We start from the raw sequence: 21,092 nt of genomic DNA on the forward strand, positions 1-21,092 counted from the left end.
CTTTAAATCACCTGGTCCAGATAGTATCTTCCCTGCTATGCTACAAAATGCATTGGAGGTGTTGATACCACACCTGGATCATATTTATAGGGCCTGTCTACGTCTATCGTTCACACCGGTTCTGTGGAGGGAGGTCACGGTGACATACATCCCCAAAGCGGGGAAGTCAAGTCACACGCTTCCCAAAGACTACAGACCAATCAGCCTATCTTCCTTTCTATTGAAAACATTAGAAAGACTGCTTGACCTAGGAATAAGGTCCAAACTTGGAAACAGTGTTATTAGTCCTGCCCAACACGCCTACATCAAAGGCAGATCGGTGGAGACTGCACTTAATGAAGTCGTTGGTTTAATCGAGAGGAATATGATGGGCTCAAACTATACGTTAGCAGCGTTTTTAGATATAGAAGGCGCCTTTAATAACGTCAAACTTGAATCCATCCACAATTCACTCTTGAACTTAGGTGTTTCCACTACACTGATCAATTGGATCGATGGAATGCTTAGCGGCAGGATAATCAATTCAAATATCGGTGAGACCTCCATTCGGAAGTCTGTCACCAGGGGCACACCACAAGGAGGTGTATTATCACCACTGCTGTGGCTCCTGGTGATTAACGAAATACTTAAGGAATTTGACCAACTACGTATAAAGACTGTAGCTTATGCTGATGACGTGGTCATAATGATCAACGGGAAGTTCCCACAAACGCTAGCGGAACTCATGCAAGGAGCTCTGGACAAATTATCAAGATGGGCACACAACAATGGACTTGGGGTGAACCCATCTAAGACAGAGCTGGTTCTATTTACGAACAAGAGAAAAGTCAAACCATTCACCCTACCAACGCTGGATGGAGTGGCCCTAAAGCTCTCCCTAGAGGCCAAGTACCTTGGCATTATCCTGGACCACCAACTAACGTGGAAAAGGAATGTCGAGGAACGTGCCAAGAGAGGACTTATAGCCCTTTATTCTTGCAAGAACTCTATTGGTAAGAGTTGGGGTTTGAAACCACAGGTCATACACTGGATTTTTACGGCCATAGTTCGCCCCATTCTGACTTATGGTTCATTGGTATGGTGGAATGCTTTGAGTAAGACATCCCTTCTCCGTAAGATTAATGTCGTTCAAAGAGCGGCATCTCTCCTAATTACCGGTGCCATGAAAAGCACTCCACAGGCTGCTCTCAATGTATTACTGGATCTTCATCCGATGAATCTCGTGGTACAGGAGTTGGCAGCAAAGAGTGCTCTCCGACTCAAGGAGTTAAATTCATGGCGTAACTTCGACTACGGCCATGCTGCTATCTTACGACAATCTGGACTATCGGTGGGTTTGGAGGTAATCAGTGACTATATATCACCACAATTACACTTCGACGACATTGAAGTTCGGATACCTGACAGAGAAGCCTGGACCCACAACTCCCTACCTCTACCCGGTATAGAGATTTATACCGACGGATCCAAGATGGAAAAGGGAACAGGAGCGGGCGTCTACAGCGATACCCTCAACTTACGGATCTCGTACAAGCTAAGCGAAAATTGTAGCGTCTTCAAAGCCGAAATCTTTGCGGTCACGAAAGCAGCAGAATTGATTAAAAACATGGAAGGGGATATAGCCGGACCGGTGACTATCTATGTGGATAGCCAAGCGGCCCTAAAATCACTTAGATCCCATTCAATCAAATCTGCTGCGGTCTTGCACTGCAGGAAAGCTTTGGAGGCCCTACGATCAATCGTTACCTTGTGCTGGGTCCCGGGGCATTGCGACATCGAGGGAAATGAAAAGGCGGATGAACTGGCACGTCGCGGATCTGAGTCAAACGACATCGAAATCGATAACTCAATCAGGCCACCCCTGTGTCACTTCATCGGCTCCTAGAACAAACATACAGGGAGAAGGCTGGTCAGATCTGGAATAACGAACCTGGCTGCAAGGTATCAAAGGCAATCTGGCCCAACCTCTCCAAAAGGAAGACCACTTCCCTACTCTCTATGAGAAAACCCGATCTAAAACTAATGATTGGAGTTATCACGGGACACTGCAGGATAAGATCAATGACCTGCAAATGGGATAGAGATGACCCCACGGACTACTGCAGATTATGCGAAGACGAAGAAGAAACAGAGACGATTGAGCACTTATTATGCCGTTGTCCAATGCTCAGGACCAGGAGAGTTCAAACAATGGGTGAACATACGTTATCATCTCTGACAACATTCTGCCAAGCCGAGCCGACAACACTGCTTCTTCTCGCCAAGGGTCTGAAGTGGCTTCAACACGAACAAACTACACCATCTTAATACGGCTAACCTCCTTACTCGCTCTCTCTCTCTCCTTACAAATAATCTCTCAATCCGTAGCACTTAATTAATCATTCTCAACTATCCTCTAACTTACTTAACTATTCCCTTTTCCTACTTCTAAACTCGATATGCTATTATTTCTTTTCTTTTCTCCTACCCTTACTATAGGATGAACACAATGGACCATAAGGTCTCCGAGTGGAGTGGCTGTCCAACACGACAGCTGCGCGTCCTTTAACCTAACCTAAGGTAACATAAAACTGCTTCAAGGGCCAGCAACGCGGATCGGGTCGGCTAGTTTATATATAAAAACTTATAGCCCAGATATGCTAATATTTTTATAAAAATAATATTTATTTCGTCGAGAATCGACGAACGCATAGCAGTGGGAAAGATTTGGTTTTGTTTGCAAGTGAAGTTGCTAGAGTTTAGGTAGTGCCAAAGAAATTCTCGATCAGAGTGTTTCTTTGCACACGTATATATTTGAGCTATCAATTGACACTTGGGTATAAAAAGTTTCTTGTTGAAAAACAAGAAACAAGGGAACTGATGAAGATCTGTGGCGAGATCTGAAACTATAGTATTCCCTACCTTACCCCTTGGTAAACATCGCCAATTTTTTCCCACTAATAAATTAAAGTTATTTTAATAAAATATTGAAACAACGACTATGGGATTAAGCCTGACTATTTTGAAAAACAAAATAGAAGTCGTCATCCCAAACAAAAAACGCCAACCCTCCTAATAATATTTAAAAAAACTTTAAATCAACACCCGATTTTTATTTTCAAAAAGCCTGTAGCCAAACAATATCAATAATAACTTTTCAAGTAAGGCAAACGATTTTCAATTCAAAAAAATTGTTAAAAAAATCCGCAATTAAACAAACATATAAAAACACACACAAAATTAAAAAATACATATGTACTTAAAAAAACATTAAAACAATATTCCACGATTTATTTTATGAACTGTTGGTCCTGAAAATATTTATTAATTAAAAAATCTTCAATTCGAGATCTGTGAGCTTTTGAAAAATGTTTTTTTTAATTCATGATTACTGGTCCTTGGAATTTTTTCTTTAAAATCCAAATAGCTTGCACAACTATACCCATTTGGGGACTGATGTTTCTTATAAAAATGCTCAACGAATCGACTATTTGTGTTTTGTAAACATCTTTAATTAACCCAAAAGATATAGATTTTAACATTCATAAACTACCAAAGCATCTTTTAAACTTACCTGAAACAATTCCGAATGATAGATAAAATTCGTTTCTGGATCCTCAATCCACAGCCAAAAACTTTCACTAACTTTACCGTGGACACGATCGTTCCAATTAAAGTTAGCCCATATATCGATTTTGATACGAAGCACTGTACGTGTTATGGGCTGTAGCGTTGCCTCAATGTCAAGCATTGGCAACTCTCTGGCAGCACGCAACACCATTTCAGCATTTCTGGGATTACGCAAGATCTCTTTCAATTCATTTTGTTCCATTTCTCGCAAAGTATACAAACTAATGCCACGACTCTCGAGCTTATCAATTGTCTCTGCATTCAAGTTGCCAAATTGGCGCATTGGTGTTTCAAAATCCCATTGTTGTTTTTCAAACATTTTACAAATTTGTAACATGCGTCCCGACAAGATGGCATTGTTATTACGCAGGACGATGGAAAACAAGGCACGACATATACGCACAATATTCTGTACAATATAAGACATATCTGAGACGAGGGAAAACGATTTAACATAACCATGTGAGAGATAGGTTTGCATTAGAATGTTAACTTTTCCACAAACATTTTCGCTGCCACCGAAAACTTTAACTTTACAATAGTTATGACGCAGCTCATCCAATTCTTCCATTTCATCGTCGCGTACTTTAAGCTGTTGGAATTCTTGAGCTTGGGAAATCATGGCAAAGATTTCTGCTTCAGACATAAATGGTTTCATTAGTTCGTTAAATATTTCCACGGTATCGTATTTTATGTAGAAATGTGATGCTGTACGACCCAAATCGGTGACATTGAAATCCATTGTCCGTTGATTGAAACGTATCATGCGGGCTTTATCCAAACTCATGGCAGCACCCATAATGAGGGCTCTGCGTTTCGCTTCCAGCAGAGGGTCTTGCATTACCTCCGCATATTCAATACCATAGACATGGGGATTTATGCGCATGCGCACGAATAGATACGTGTAACTTAACCATTCAACAGCTTCATCAACATTGGAAATGGTACCCAGTGTTATTTCTGCATTCAGATTGTCGGCCAAAAATTGTACAAAATTCGATTCAATGGGGAATTGATTGGTTAGCAGTGAAAGATAATGATTTAGTTTGTCATAGGTGGTTATAATGGTGCCCAAACCACTCTTGTCAAACTGGGGACGACCAGCACGGCCAAAAATCTGCAGCACATCCAATATGCCCAGATCCACAAATGAACCATGTTTGGAGTCATAGATATCGGTGCCTAATAAAGAAAGCGAGACAAAATAATGTAACGATTTGAAATTTGTTTCCCAATTTCAGATATTAAAAAACTTACCTTTAATAATAACAGCATGGGCGGGCAGGTTGACACCCCAGGCCAAGGTGGCAGTACAAACCAACACTTTGATATGACCTTCGCCAAAATATTTCTCCACCAATTGACGATCAGTTCTCAACATACCAGCATGGTGCATTGCAAAACCGGCAGCAAATAGTTCCACCAATTGTTTATTTCTCGACTTTTGAATAGCCCTTTGAGCCAAACCATAATTATTGTTTGTCGTATCGGGCAGGAAGACAGCACTTGTTTTATTTTGCTGGGCCAGTTCCCTCAACGTTGTTGCTGTGCGCACTGTGGCATTACGAGCATGCACAAATACCATAACCTGATGACCCTGCTGCACTTGCTCCAGGCATTTTTGATAACATATTTGATCCATATCGGCTAGCTGTTGCAGTGGTTTAACCGACTTTACACCAATAAAAGCCGTATCCAATGGTACTGGACGAAAACGACCATCGAAATAAAATAGACCCTTCATGGGATTGACACGTAGGAAATTCGATACATCAATGTAATTGGGTAGGGTGGCCGAGAGACCAACGATTCGTATCATACTTTGCGATGATTCAACCAAACGTAGTGTACGTGCCACCAGAGCCTCAACGACTGGACCACGTTCACCATGCAACAAGTGAACTTCGTCGATAATCAACAATTTTACCAAACTTATGAGGGCAACATCACCGGCACCTGAAAGAAATAAAAAATAGGGGTTCTTTAGTGATAAGTTTGAGGGTATAAAAACCGAGGAAAATGGCGAATGGAAGCTATTTTTATTTTAAACTTTTGCCTATTAGATCATTTTTAATATTAATATTAATTAATTTCTCGTTGGAGTCGAGCTTAATGACCGATAATTTTTGCAAGTGAAAAAGGAAAGTCGAAGATTCGAACCCACACAACCACCACTATGTGACTTGTTTCGCCTTTGGTAGAGACTCATTAGACATATCGGATGTATAGCGGCTACGTAATCATCTAACGTTTCCTCTTTCAATTTTTTTTACCATGACAAACGCTTAGCGTAATCTTTGCAAGTTATGAGTTTGGCTCTGAACGCTAACACGCCGTGTTAACAATTCGGACATGTATTTTAGCACTGACAGTTTAAGTCCTCTATTGATATATATATGGTTATATATGATAAAGTTTTTTTAAATCCACGATTTGAAATATTTTGTAAAAAATCCGATATTTGAAAAAATATTCTATTAATCCAGGATTTTAAAAAAATATTTTTTAAATCCACGAATTAAAAAAAAAAAAATATTCTTAAAAATCCACAATTTGACAAATACTTTTTTTTAATTCTCGATTTGAAAAATACCTTTTTTTAATCCACGAATTTAAAAAATATATCTTTAAAAAACCCACGATTTCAACCAATCCACGATTTGAAAAAATACTTTTTTTAATCCACGATGTGAAAAAATCCTTTATTTAATCCACAGTTTGAAAAAATAGCTTGTTTAATGCACGATTTGAAAAAATAATTTTTTAATCTACGATTTAAAAAAAAAAACTTTTTTAATCAACGAAAAAACACGTTTTTTAATCCACGACTTAAAAAAAAATACTTTTTTAATCCACGATTTGAAAAAATACTTTTTTATCCACGATTGGAAAAATATTCTTTTTAAAAAATTCAAGAAAAATAAAAATCCAAAATTTAAAAAAATGTTTTTATAAAAACTCACAGTTTGAAAAAAATCCGCAATTTGAAATTTTTTAAATGCACGATTTCAATAATCCCCTATTTAAGAAAAATTTTTTTACAAAATCCCCGATTTAAAAAATATTTTTTTTACAAAATCCACGATTTAGAAAAATATTTTTAACAAAATCCACAAATTAAAAAACAGTTTTTATAAAATTAAAAAATATGGTTTTTTTAAACACGCGATAAGAAAAAATATTTTTTAAAAAATCCATGATTTGAAAAAATATATTTTTTAAATATACGATTTGAAAAGCCATTTTTAAATGTTCAAAGGTTTGAATAATTATTTTTTTTTTAAAAAAATCCACGATTTGATTTTTTAATGCACGATTTAAATAATCCACGATTTCATTTTTTAATGCACGATTTTAATAACCCACTATTTAAGAAACATTTCTTGCAAAATCCGCGATTTAAAAAATATTTTTTTAAAAAGTCCACGATTTAAAAAACACTTTTTTAAAAAATCCACGATTTAAAAAACACTTTTTAAATAATCCCCGATAAAAAAAAATTTTAATAATCTCCGATTTAAAAAAAAAACTTTTTTACATAATCCACGATTTAAAACATCATTTTTCACGATTTTAAAAACCAATTAAAAAAATCTTTTTTTAAAAAACCACGATTTAAAAAAAAATATTTTCTAAAAAACAGTCGATTTGAAAAATATTTAAAAAAACACAATTAGAAAAAAATATTTTTAAAAAATCAAGGATTCGAAAAAAATATTTTTTATAAAATCCATGATTTGAAAAAATATCAATATTTTTTAATCCACGATTTTAAATCCAACATTAGAAAAAAATATTTTTTTATTTTAATAATCCACGATATAAGAAACATTTCTTACAAAATCCGCGATTTAAAAAACACTTTTTAAATAATAACACAAATAGAAAAAACATTTTTAATCCACGATTTGAAAAATTTTAAATCCACAATTTAAAATATTTTTTTAATCCACAATATGAACAATGTGTTTTTTTTTTTAATTCATGATTTAAAGAACAGGCAGAGCTAAATCGACTCCAAATTGTCTGAAACGAATTTCGTAAAAACTTATTTGGGGTCCAAAACCATTATTTCGATGAGGCTAATTTTCGGTGGTATTAAGTATGTTAGCCTAAAAACTGTGTGGTATAAGCGTGTACAAGATCGGTGAAGCTAGAAATCTTTTTTTAAGTTTGGTTTATGGAAAAATCTTCCTGTCTCTGGCAACTTAAGCAAGTGTTGTCATAATCGTTGGTGGACCTGGTCATAAATCAGTTTTGTTTTTCAAAAATGAATCTAAATGAGTAGGCATCGGATTTTAGCATGTTTTTTATTTGTTATCCGATTGGACTCAGATTTTGGATTTAAGCGTTTTGAGGGTCAATTTTTCGATATTTGGGGTCATATCAAAACATGCAAAAATACGCAAAATTTATGCAAAAATATGCAATCTTTTTTTTTACGAAAATCGTCAGTTAAAATTGGAAAATCATCAAAAAGAGTTCTAAATTCATTTTTTTGCCGTTCAACGTCGTTTTTTGCAGATTATGTTATTGAGACTCTCAAGATATTCCGCCTCAGCAATAAATCTGGACTAATAAGACTTAAATCAGTTTTCACAAGGTGAGAAAATATCGAATAACCCAGCCTTCCTATTACAACATAAGTTGTTTTCCTATACAAATGTCGGTAAAGGAAAAATTAAAAATTTCAAAAACTCAATCAGAAATGTAAAAATCAACGTATCCAAATATGGTGATAGTTTATACACGGCCAAAACTATCTAGCAGAAAAACAAAGGAGCTAGATTTAATCATCGGAATTTTTGTTTTTTTAACACAAAATGGGAAAAAGTAATAGAATAGGGTTCCAGGTTCTGGAATATAACTATAATTAGAAGTATACGTTTTATAGTTTTTAGTCCTTTATTCAGTATATACACTAGACTGGTTTTAACTCAAATGGAAAAAATCGATGTCGGATTTTTTTTTCGAACGTTCCCACGTCTCACTTTCCCACCCCTGCCGACCGAGGGGGCTAACACATTTATTGTCCAACCGATGAAAACAGTTTATCAGTTCTTTGTATTGGCTAAACAAGTAATACTACAAAAAATTTGAAAATCGGGTCGGATTTTAATATTGGCTATATAAAGGGCCATGGAAACTTTGAGGCCCCAGTAGCACGTGTTAACATATTCCGATTGAGCTCAACTTTGGCAATCGTAAATTAATATTGATGACATGGTTTTAGTTTAATGCACTAAAAATACGTAATTTTATAATATCGATCTCGATTGTACGCATACAATGACTTAATGCAGAATAGGGAAATGTTTACTCCTCGTCTTTCGAACAAGCTGTCGATTTAAAAAATCTGTTAACCAATGGCTAAGTTATAGTCGTTAAAGTGTGACAAAAACACATTAAAAAACAGGAAAATACTTTTCCTCGTGCTCTAGGCTGAGTAGAAGATACTTTTTGGTTTTTTGTATACTTTCCCTTAGAAAACATTGGTACCTTGTGCGTAATTATTAACCAGAAAAATTCAAGTTAAAATCATACGCACTACGGTACCATTTTTTTTATTTGTTAATATTAGGAGTCTTTTATGTTTCTACAAGATATATGGTAACATGGGGCGGCTACGCCACTGGGGCGCCTTCGCCAGCACCGATTTTCTTGATAATTATAACTGCTACAGAAATGCCGTGAAAGGGAAAATTGTGAGTTTAAGGAAGATCTTTCATCTCCCAAAAATTGGCATTTCTATCAAATATATGATTGCTGATGCACGCGGTTTCATGTTTTTGGGGTATTGCGAAAAATATTCATGGTAGGTATATTTTGTGATATCTGGTATACCTTTTGTGATATCAAAATTATATTTTATACCGTTAATAGACAACTACTGAAGAATATAAATCCAAATAATTTGCATGACAAAAGTAATTATAAATGTCAATATATTCATATTATGAACTATGTAGGGGTTGGGGCGGCTACGCCATGATAGGGGTGATGTGGGTTAATGTGAGAAATATGTTTATGCTATTGATATAATGTGAAGTAGAAATCAAATATTGTGCTAAACCTATATAATTTGGCAAAAATTTCATTTTTATGCCTAAATTCAAGGTACTTACTTCAATTAACGGCTAGAATATGTTTCTTTTTGTAAATTTTAGAATCATTTTTGATTATTAAATATAAAGCATGTTCCTTTTATGCATAATGTTGATATTTGGGGAGGAAGTATGGTAAATGCCAGTTTTAGAGTCCGTTGATATATGTCCTATGTCGATGGCGAAGCTACCCCATGGGTGGGGAGGCTTCGCCACTTTTTAGACATTTTGTAAATTCTCAAAAATAATATTTTAAAAACAAAATTATAATCATTTATATATCAAAACTTATAGTCAAGACATGCTAATATTCTTACCAAAAATAATATTTGGAAAAACTTTAATGATGTCGATATGAAAACATTTTGAACAAAAACGTGGCGAAGGCGCCCCATGTTACCATATAACTTGCAAGTTCCATTGAGTGTCGTCGAATTGTTTTCATTCGGGAGATCAACGAGGAATGTGCAAATAGTTTTGCCCAGGATGACGTCGGTGTTGGAAAGGTAATTTTTTGTTAGAACAGCACGGTCTTTTAATTGCTTGCCACTTTCTCTTAAGAGCTTCAGCCCATCCTTACACTCTTTTAAGACCAAAATTTATATGCATACTTTATATCATGATATTTGAATTAGTTTTTGTGCTTGGGTTTTGAAAGCTGGGTTGATTGTCATTTCATCTTAATTTTTATATATTTTTTTTTTTTTTTTATTAAAATCAAGATATTTTTATCACTAAAAATTTCCCTTGTGTTATTTTTGGTCTGTTCCAGTACTGCAAGAATCTACTAGTTTTTACTATTTTTTCCGATAACATAAAGGAAAAAATGTTATCGTAGTAAAAATTAGTAGCTTCTTGCAGGTTCTGGAACAGAGCATTTGTCTGTATTGTAGGGAGTAGTTTATGTGCTACAACTTTTTTTCTACAATTTTTTTATTATTATATTTTTTTTTCAAATTTTATGCTCTGTTCCAGACCCTGCTAGAAACTATTATTTTTTTACTACGATAACATTTTTTTCCTTATGTTATCGGTAAAAATAGTGAAAATTAGTAGATTCTTGCAGTACTGGAACAGATCATTAATTTTAATGATTCAGTGTAAGTGCTAATTTTTTTTTTTTTGGAAACTTGTGATTATTTTTTTGTTCAAATTTTAATTTTAATGATTTAGTCTAACTAGAGTAGTCTAGGTTAAGCTATTTTCTGTAAGGCTTGGTTACCAAATTATGAAATAAATTAAATTAAAAACAAGTAAGAAAAGTCTATAGTCGGACGGAGCCGACCATGGGATACCCTATACCACTATCCCTGACCAATCGCTCTCCACGGAACTTCTTTTCAATGATTGTGAAAATTTAATTATCAAATATCAAAGATGTAATGTATAATACTAATGACCAAAACCAAAAAGTTATCTAGCATGACAAAGACATTTTTGTAGCAGGAAACGAAAATTTAGTTCACACAAACTAAAATGTAATGAAACCCACTTATGTAGTACTACTACTTCCGTTGTTTAACCGCTACGTTATTGAAATTTTTACAAATTTCACACAAAAGTTTCAGTCCATTTAACCCGCTAAGTATTATCTGATCTTCACGTTGGTTTGTACCCTTCTTCTTCATCATAAACTCAAACTTTGTTTAAAATTTTGCGGGTTATTATTTTGACCTACAGAGCCGCTACAAAATTGGTTAAAATTTTGTTTTTGGTCCATTTCATTCCATTAACATTTCACGATCATCAGCAAAAACTAATCATTTCTATTCTGGCCAGAACCCAACCTCCTTAAAAATTCGTTACAATCGGTCCATAATTGCGGCCTTAAGCTTGCTTACAATTTTTAATGGACGGACACACATCGCTAAATCGCTTTATCTCGTCGAGATAAGAATTTCGGCATACCAAATAAGGGGTCTAGGACGAATATTTCGTGTGTTACATAAACTTTTGGAGAGACAATATGTAGCATGGGATAAAAATGTGGTTCTCTATACAGAACCCATTATATATTAGGCAGTAGGGCCGTTATCTAGCAAACACTTTATTGCAATTTACATCAGAAGAAAGGTCAGTAGTTTTTTTTTCATATGTAGGCTATTTTGCGAAATATATATGTCCTCAAGGAATTAAAATATCGACCAAAAATAAAATTTTTATATTTTTCATACAAAAGTAATGGTCCATTTCACCCGCTAATGAATATCAGATCATCATTCAAAAATGTAGCATCTTTTTCGACCTATACTCTTACCCGGCGCAAAATTTCGTGACTATTGATGCACAATTGCGACTTCTAGCGAGTTCATTATTACACTACAAACAAATAACGGCATATAATAGGCTGTAACTCTGTTATCTGATCATGCACACCAACATAATTGGCATCAATTGAAAGGTCAAGCTTTCCACTTTCAAGTATATCTCACTTGTCCGGAATGTCACTTCCAGGAACTAAGATATAAGCTGTATATTAAAAATTTTCGCAATTTTCACACAAACGTTTTGGTCCATTTAACCCTCTAAATATTATCTGATCATCATCTCAAATTGCAAGCTTCTTCTTCGTCATATTCCCTTACCTTATTTCAAATTTCGCGTTGATCGGACTATTATTGAGACCTACAGAGCCGCTAGAAAATTGGATAAATATTATGTTTTTGGTCCATTTCACCCGCTAAATATTTCACGATCATCACCAATAAGAATAGGGATCTATTCTGATCTGAACCCGACCTCCATACAAAATTTCGTGACGATCGGTCCATAATTGCGGCCTGGAGCGTGTTTACAATTTATAATGGACAGACGGACGGACGGACAGACACACATCTCAAAATCGCTTTATCTCGTCGAGATATGAAGATTGGTATACCACATTGGGGGCCCCAACGAATATTTCGCGGTGTTACATGAATTTTTACCAAAACAAACTTATAATACCCTTTTCCACATTGTGGTATAGGGTATAATTAAAAATCGACACCTTGTTCGAAAGACATTAAAAAAATAAGCTGTAAAAATCCGTTGTGGAAAGTTATGCCCGTTTAAAGTTGAAAATCCAAGGAAACCCGTTTTTCACTACATTTACCGTTATAAAATCAAAAAACGAAGTGACCCGAAGAAACCAAAGGTATTTTCGTCTTCCATGGACTCTCACAAAACCGAATTTATGCATCAAAACCCCTGCAAATATTTCGTGTAGCACAGTGTTATTTTTATACCAATCCATGACGAATAATAAGCAAAATGAAGACCACCACTTTGAAAAACCACACAATAGCGTGGTGGTGGTAAAAGAAGCCAAAAACCTTGGAATTGTCTTTAACATAGCAAAATCACTTACATATTTCTGTTGGAAAAGCATTTGGAATAAACGTTATTATAGTCAATAAAATTCAAAAGTTCATTCATTCCTAGCAGGATCCAGCTACAAGAAAACAATTTTGATAACACAATCGAAAAGTCATAACCATATTGTATACCCAATTAATTAATTTATGACGCATTAGTCTTGTTGTATAGGATAAAAATAAATCGTAATTTCCAAAAAGATGAAATTTCACATCTGTCCCGTGTTTTGCTTACGAGTACATCCTGATGTAAACTTTAAAAGCGTCATATTTCTAGCTCTACTTTCACAATCTGATTGGCTTTTAAAAAAGTATTATTTTACGACTACCACGAGTGAAAATAATTTGATTTCCTTACTATTCGTTAATTCGCACAATTTGATAATTTAGACACCCCAGAAATCTGTGGTGCCCAGATTATAAATTATTTATATACGGAAGCAATATCCAAATCTGAATCGATTCTTTTATATTTTCCTAATTTTATGAGCCTTCCCAGCAAACCAAATGTCTGATGTCCGACACGTCTGAACAATTTCGGAAGCAAAGTCGTTCAGATTTCGTTCCGATTTCTAAACGATTTTTCGGATATGAAATAGTTCAGATTTGTACCGATTTCGTTCCGATTTCGGAATAAACACGTGCAATGGTATAACTGTTTGTATCAACAAAACAGATATATCATATACATAACAGATATAATATGATATAAATTTGGGAATGAGTGTAACAGTTATGATATTGTTTGGGTTGTGTATACTCACAATAACATAACTGATAGAAACAGTTCTGTGTTGTATATGAACGAGTGAGAACTTTATTTGTTTTTTCGTTCTCAAGTATCTGTTGTACAACAGATATTTTTCAAATACTACAGATACCAACAGATACTGTAGGTGTAACAAGCTTGTGTGAATAATTTCTAAGGAAAATTTCATACAAAATAACATTTTTAAACATTTTTATTATTTAGGGGATAAATAAATATTAAAGACATGAACTGTTACAACATGAATTTAAATTTTTTTTTTTTTGGTTTCAGTGAGTGGAAGAAAAGTTTCCGAACTAATAATGAAAACGCTAATATTTATCAAAAATAGTTTTATTATATTCCAAAGAATTCTCCAGCTTGATTTATACACTTTTTTCACGCGCATAAGCCAATTGGTGAAGGGTTTTTTTGTGGTTATTTCAAAACTAGATTTAAAATACCTTTAAACCAATTTATTTCCCGCAGGGAAGTGTTAGCTTGTTACATTTTTAAATTGGTGTGGTGGTGATTAACAGAGAGGGAGATAGAGAGAGAGTAACATATTTGCTTTCCTATGGTTCGTTATACTTACATATTATATGTGCCTACAACATCCCGGAAGGGAGAAGGGCTACTTCTTCCATATCAATGAGTGCACAGCGTTTCATATTGCCATAATGATATGGGACCTAATTTTATCGCCGAGTCCGAACGGAGTGTCTTACGACACAACTTGTAAATAAGTTTTCATGGCTGAAACACTCAGGCCACCACCGCCGAAAATGTTGGTGTTCTGGTCGGGATTGACCTTAGGAGAATAATGCCTTCAAAAGCCCTTAAAACGACGCGTCACTTTGTAAAGTAGGGGTTGCACAGTGGATCCACCCATTGGCCAAAAATAAAAAAATTAATGTCAAAATTTTGGTACAACATCTGGCAACTTTGACAGCTTTGACATGGACCTTTTTAAAAATATATTAGTTTTTGTTTCATTCGAACGCGATCTTCTTAAGAATTGCTTCAATATTGCTTCGGAACATTTGACTAATATTTTTTGTTGTGAGTACTACCTATTTTTTAAGTGCAAGTAAATATATTCAAAATATCGCGAAACTAATGCGTATAGCAAAATATTATGGTGGATTGAAGGAGGAGGTAATAGCTTAATTTGCATTAAATAATAGTGTTTTAGCGTGTTGTGGAATTCTAGTTAGCTGCATATTTTTTTAATGTATTTTGTAATGCCAACTCGATTATATACTTAAATTTGACCTAAGGTTTTAGACATGAAGCCCACCAGTGCCCACCTAGGAAATAATTTTAATTTGTCTTACATTGGCGGTACGTGCCTTCCAGAATGAACGCGATAAGATCTATAATCAAAATTTTACCAATTTTCAGACAAACATTTTGATTTTTTAGTCCGCTAAATTGGTTGGATTTTATGTTGTTTTGGAGATTGTTTTGTTTCCCCAAACCTATTTTTGCATCATAAGATAATTGGGACCTTAGTTCATGTCATTTTGTATTAACACCATAAAACCATTTTTACCGTATACCCCCTCCAGAGGGGAAAGGGGGAGAATGTTACGCTCGTGGTTTCTTAAAACACTCTTCGCAACAGCACAAAGCTGTAACCGGTGCATTGGCTTGATTTTTACACTCTAAATATTTTTGGCCACCTTCTCCATACAAGTGGATCCACTGTGGGTTGGTCCAAGCTGAATGGACCTACAATACATTTACCGAAATATTATCCACATACATACTTCGGTTAATGTCCATTTCCTCAGAAGTACAGTCAAGCTGATAAAGAACATATACACTTTATATAATCTTAAATTATTATTTGGAGGAGTTACAAACAGAATTACAAACATAATATAACCTCCATTACAAATTAAACGATTTTGTTATTCCTAATGGATTTCATAATGCAGAATTTGTTATTGGTCCATGGAATGATTCTGAAGAATTTCGAAATTCACATTTTTCACTTGGTTTGTAGTACTCGGTCCAGTAGCACCAGGTCTAACCAGATTTTGTATCCTGACTTTCGGGTCAAATAAATTATAGTTGCTTTATATGTGCATATCATTAGTATGTCACTTTTAGGAACGCGATATCTTATAGAGAATTTTACGGTCGTTGTCTTTTGCTTTAGTCACTTTTTGGTAAGGCTCACAGTTTTTGAGATATATGAAACAAAAATATGGCCTATGACCATGAATAAGTTTCTTTGCACGCATGGGATCTGCAGAGATTTTTAGGACCTCATTTGTAATGACAAATCCTACATCTCCACCAAAATTCAGCTCTGTGGAAATATTTCTATTTCAATTCCTATTTTGTTTGGGCTACGTACAATAAATACTTATTGTATTACACCAATATCCATTTATATCAGTTTGTACAAACCAGATATAAACAAATATGTTCCTTTTTTCTGTCTATACCAACTCATATCATACCTGTTTGAAAAAGTATCAGTATCAACTTGTAACTGAAACTACATTCTACAAATCCATACTCACTCAATGTTGAAAAATGTCGGAACTGATATATTCAGTTGTATCCATGCAGGTGTTTATTTCGGAACGATTGTCGGAAAGAAATTTCCTTTCCGAATATCCCAAGGATTTTCTTCAGATTTCGTTACGAAATCGATCCGATGTCGATAAGACATTTCGTTCCGAAATTATGTCAACCACTTCATACAACTTTCGTTAATATATCGTTACGATTTCGGATCAGATATCGGACGTATCGTCCGAATTTTGTTCCGATTTCGTTACGATGTCGGTACGATTGGTTTGCTGGGTTATTACGGTTGGCGTAGTCGTATGCGTTCAAGTGTCGTAGGCGTAGTTTACATTTTTTATATGGTGAAAATTACATAATATATACAATTTTTTATTGTATAGCATCTTACATCCATAAAATATCGAAGAAACATATTCATCATTTCCAGGACGGACTTCTTGGGTTATAAATAATATTTATTTTTTTGATACGACAAATCGGTATCACGTATGGCGTTAAAATACCAGTAGTGGGATTCTCTAAAGCATTTTTTTGGTTACCGACAAAAATCGGTAAAATTAAAATGCTTATAATTTCGGTAATTAATGAAATTTGTCGGTAATTTAGCGATAAAAATTAAGTTGTCGCTAGATACTACCGACGGCAACAGTGTTGTCAACTATTATTGGTACTTTTCATTCATAATTTTGAGTTTTAAATTTACCGAATTTTGTAGGTAACCAAAAAATGCGTTAGAGAATTCCACTACAGAAAAGAGTCATGACCGATTTTTTTAACGACAGCATATAAAAATAAAAACAAATCAATTTCAAAAGAATTTTTTGGCAATGATTAATGAAATACATACATATATTGGAAAATAACTAAAAGAAATAAAAAAGTTCACTACTTTTATCATTTTCGTACGACAAATTTCGTGTTTTTATCAGATGACAGATGACTTTCTACTGAAAATCTAAAGAGTCCCCCTATAACGATGATGATTTCAAACAAATTATTTTACAATTAAAAAATATATACATATTTTTTATTTTTATAAGACAACGAAATTGTCGTTGTCGTAAATTTTTCGTGATACCAAAAAATAACCCTATGACAACGACTACAAAAACGTCTACGCCAAACAATTATTTCGATTGTAAAAACTGTGGGGTTAGTTGGCTTTTCTCTTGGATTAAAAATTTAAACATGATCTACAAACATTTTTATTAATTTTTTCCTACCAAAAGAATTCTTTCAAATTTAATATTTTTGCTTTTAAGTACGAATACATTCATAATACCAATCAGTCGTTTCGGCACGTCAACTTGCAATTTTGGATACGACTACGCCAACCGTAATCACGCTGAATTTCTAGTTCATTTGTTTTTCTGCCATTTTTGATGATTTTCCAAATTTAATTGACGATTTTCGTCAAAACAAATTTTTTGCTTATTTTGCATACTTTTTGCGTACTTTGCATATATTTTGCATATTTCATGCATATGAAAAATATGCAAAAAATAAAAAATATAAGCCCGTCATTGCATTCAGTTTTCTTCGAAACGAATTTTGGTCCAATCAGAATTTTCGTATATTTATTCATAAAAAATACGCAAATATGCAAAATCCGATGTCTATAAATGATGGTGCAGGAATAGAACAAATATGACATTTTTGAAGAGTGTTAAAAACTATATGAACAATTTTCATTTCGGTGGGTCCGGCCACCATTAGCATTTCATGCCAACTCCACTAGTTGCTCTCATTTTAAATTTCAGAATTTCAAATTATTTTCTTACCTTTTCTCGTTACAACATCCCATTTTTCTGGTGTTGTAACTAAAATTTGGGTTTGCTGCATTTCTGTTTTCGTCAATTGCATATCACCGGTCAACTCCTTTACGACAATATTCAACTCTTTGAGACGTTTTGAGAAATTAGCTACCATTTCAGAGGCTAAGGCTTTCATTGGTGCTATATAGACAATTTTAAATTGATCACGATTGATAATGCCATTCTCCAAATGTTGACGTATGGTATGGACAATGGTTAGCATAGCTACATTTGTTTTACCCGCACCGGTGGGAGCACAAACTAACATGTTCTCATTGCTGTGATATGCCACGGGATATACAACGGACTGTATGCGATTTAGTTGCTTACAATTCGCGAAAGCGATTTGACCAATTTCATCTAAATCGGAAATATTGATGCGATTATTACCCACACTTAATGGTGGTGGTTCGGTTGCCGGTATTTTAACCTCTTCATATTGCCGGTTGTCTACGCGTTCAGCATTTTCTGGTAATGATATACGATTGCCACCAATAAAACCGGCATGTTGTTTCGCCTCCAATTGACTATCGAAAACATATGGATAACGTACTTGGGCTGGCAGTGTGGAGCGGAAGTCTTTGTAATCTTGTGTACTCTTCAGCAACGGTTGATGTTGAGCCACTTCCAACATACGTTTTTGTTGTTGTAATCTCAATTGCATCGGATTAAGGGCTTGGGCTTGATCGTTTTCCTCATTATCGGAACGTCCCATACTTTGTATTAAACGTTGCATTTTTTTCTCTTCACGGCGTGTTTGTTTGCTCAGCTCTTTTTCAAGAGCCGATTGGACAACTACTTGTGAAGCGACTGTGGGTCGCAATTCTGTACCATTTGTCAGCTTATTAGATTGTTGTTTTTGTTGCAATTGTTTTGTACGTTTTTGACGTTTTTCTTGCTGCTCCAACTCCTGTAATTGTGTAGCAATTTTATTGCGATCCTTCAATACCTGCTGCACCAAATCGAAGTGATCAAATCCCAGTAACTCAATGAGATCATTCTGCAACTCTACATTGGATTTCTTGGAATTCAAAAGCTCCGTAAGACTAATAATGTAATGAGATTGTTCTTCCTTTTGAGACATTTCCAAAAAGGTTTCCACCACTTTGTGGTATTTGGAAGATGCCGATTCCAACTGATTCCATTGCATGGAAAACCCTAGAGAAGCGGCATTTTTGTTACCAGTATTAGGTGCCAGATCCATAAGGTTGCTTAACTCTTCCAGTGGCATATTTTGGAATTTTACTTTGATATGATCGCCCCAAAGCTTTTGTCCTTTTCTAGCTTTACCCTTGCCCTTATTCCAATCTTTTAACTCCTCCACCTCATAGTCTTCCAAAAGTTCTCGTATGGATCGTACAGTTTGATGTATTATGGCCAATCTGTTGCCGAAAATGGTACCAAATATGCTACGTATACGCATAGTAGCCGCCACCGTGATGACTTTCTGGTCCAACATCAACCAAAAGAGGAACAAGGTGGCATGTTCAACAACCTTGGGCTGTTCATCATAACCCATACATTCTTGTACCAAATTTCTTAGCTTCTGTAAATGTATTTTGACCTGATCTTGTCGATCTGCGGGTGTTTGCTTTAAAACATCGCCAAGTGTTTGCTCTTTTTCACCTTGCCTAAGGAATGGGGGTAAGAAAAATGGGAGCAAGTTGAATGTAGTGGCTGGATTTGGAACTTTTCCCACAGAAAGTTTCCAAAAATTATATTTATGTGGAAAATAGCCGGCCTTCGGCCGGGATTTAAGACTTTCTCCTATGGACAGATACTAAACAGGGCTAACGCGATCATAATTTTTTTAAAAATTATTTTTTGTCAAAAATCATATGGGCTTTTCGGAATTTTGAAAGTCTATATCTCGGGAAATACGGACTTCCCGCACATGATTTATATATTGGCGTAATCAGCATTCCAAGACCTACCTGTGGACAAGATTTCAGAATTTTCTGAGTCCAGCCACTACATTCATCTTATGCCGAAAAATGTTTGCTCAATATGGATCTTAATGACACATGTTCATGTTACACTTACGTTTTCAGAAAAGAATTTCTTTCTTGACGTATTGCTTCCTCTTGCTCCTTGTCAAGTCCAGCAGCTAGTTTAGCTTCCAAATCTGTATTTGCCCTCAAAGCTCCACTGAAGCGCGGCAGATCCTTCTCTTTCAAACGCTCAGACATCGTCCACCGTCCACCTGTCTCTGTAGTGTTTGAATTCCTTCACTAGCAAATCAGTGGTAAGCCAATTTAACGTTAACCACTGCAACCCACTTCGCCCAAGGATTTATTTTAATAATCCTAGAGGTAAACTTTGTCCATGCAATACAACTGTTGAGTGTTCCTTTTTTCCTAACGTTCATTCAAGAAACAAACCTTATTATTTTTTTCGGAAAGTTTAAGTTGTGAAACTATGGGATGCACCAACTTCTTCTTCTTAACCTACCATGAAGAAATAATAAGGTGGCGTAAAACGGTCAGCTGGTTGGATTTCAATCTGTCAATTGTTTTGTTATTGTGAATAAATTGTATGAAAACGTAAACAAAAATGTTGACAGCTTGAAGGAATTTTGGTCAATATAGAATTGCTGTTGTGCGTTGTGTGGTAAAAAACAGCTGATTTTTGCGTGGCAGACAATGATGTCCATTGTAAACAAAACAAAAAATCGACTAAAAGAATTACAGTACGGTTCATGATGAAATAATAAGGTGGCGTAAAACGGCCAGCTGATTGGTTTCAATCTGTCAAATTTTTTGTTATTGTGAATAAATTGTATGAAAACGTAAACAAACATTTTGACATATTGAAGAATTTTTGGCCAAAACAGAGTTGTATTTGTGCTACTTACGTGACCTGTTAAATCGATCTTGGTACGGTTACACTAGAGTTTTTTGCCGAGTTAAACGCC

At 34.9% G+C, this 21,092-nt stretch overlaps 1 protein-coding gene across 2 annotated transcripts in view; it reads right to left on the bottom strand.

The window, feature by feature from the left end:
• Positions 1-20,783, bottom strand: part of obe (activating signal cointegrator 1 complex subunit obelus) — a 54,423-nt gene extending 33,640 nt beyond the window's left edge. Inside the window, exons 1-5 of one of the 2 annotated variants that reach the window (XM_073988109.1) lie at positions 20,630-20,766; positions 20,222-20,535; positions 18,146-19,809; positions 4,867-5,565; positions 3,554-4,791 (exon numbers count right to left, since the gene is read on the bottom strand). In XM_073988109.1, the coding sequence (XP_073844210.1) occupies positions 3,554-4,791; positions 4,867-5,565; positions 18,146-19,809; positions 20,222-20,367 (3,747 nt within the window). In that variant the 5' untranslated portion in view covers positions 20,368-20,535; positions 20,630-20,766. Of the gene's footprint in view, positions 1-3,553; positions 4,792-4,866; positions 5,566-18,145; positions 19,810-20,221 lie in introns of both variants that reach the window. The other variant, XM_073988100.1, reaches the window with a different exon arrangement.
• Between the last annotated feature and the right edge of the window lie 309 nt (positions 20,784-21,092).

Source organism: Musca autumnalis, unplaced genomic scaffold (assembly GCF_047663935.1).
Source record: "Musca autumnalis isolate F117 unplaced genomic scaffold, ASM4766393v1 scaffold_1, whole genome shotgun sequence".
NCBI lineage: Eukaryota > Metazoa > Arthropoda > Insecta > Diptera > Muscidae > Musca > Musca autumnalis.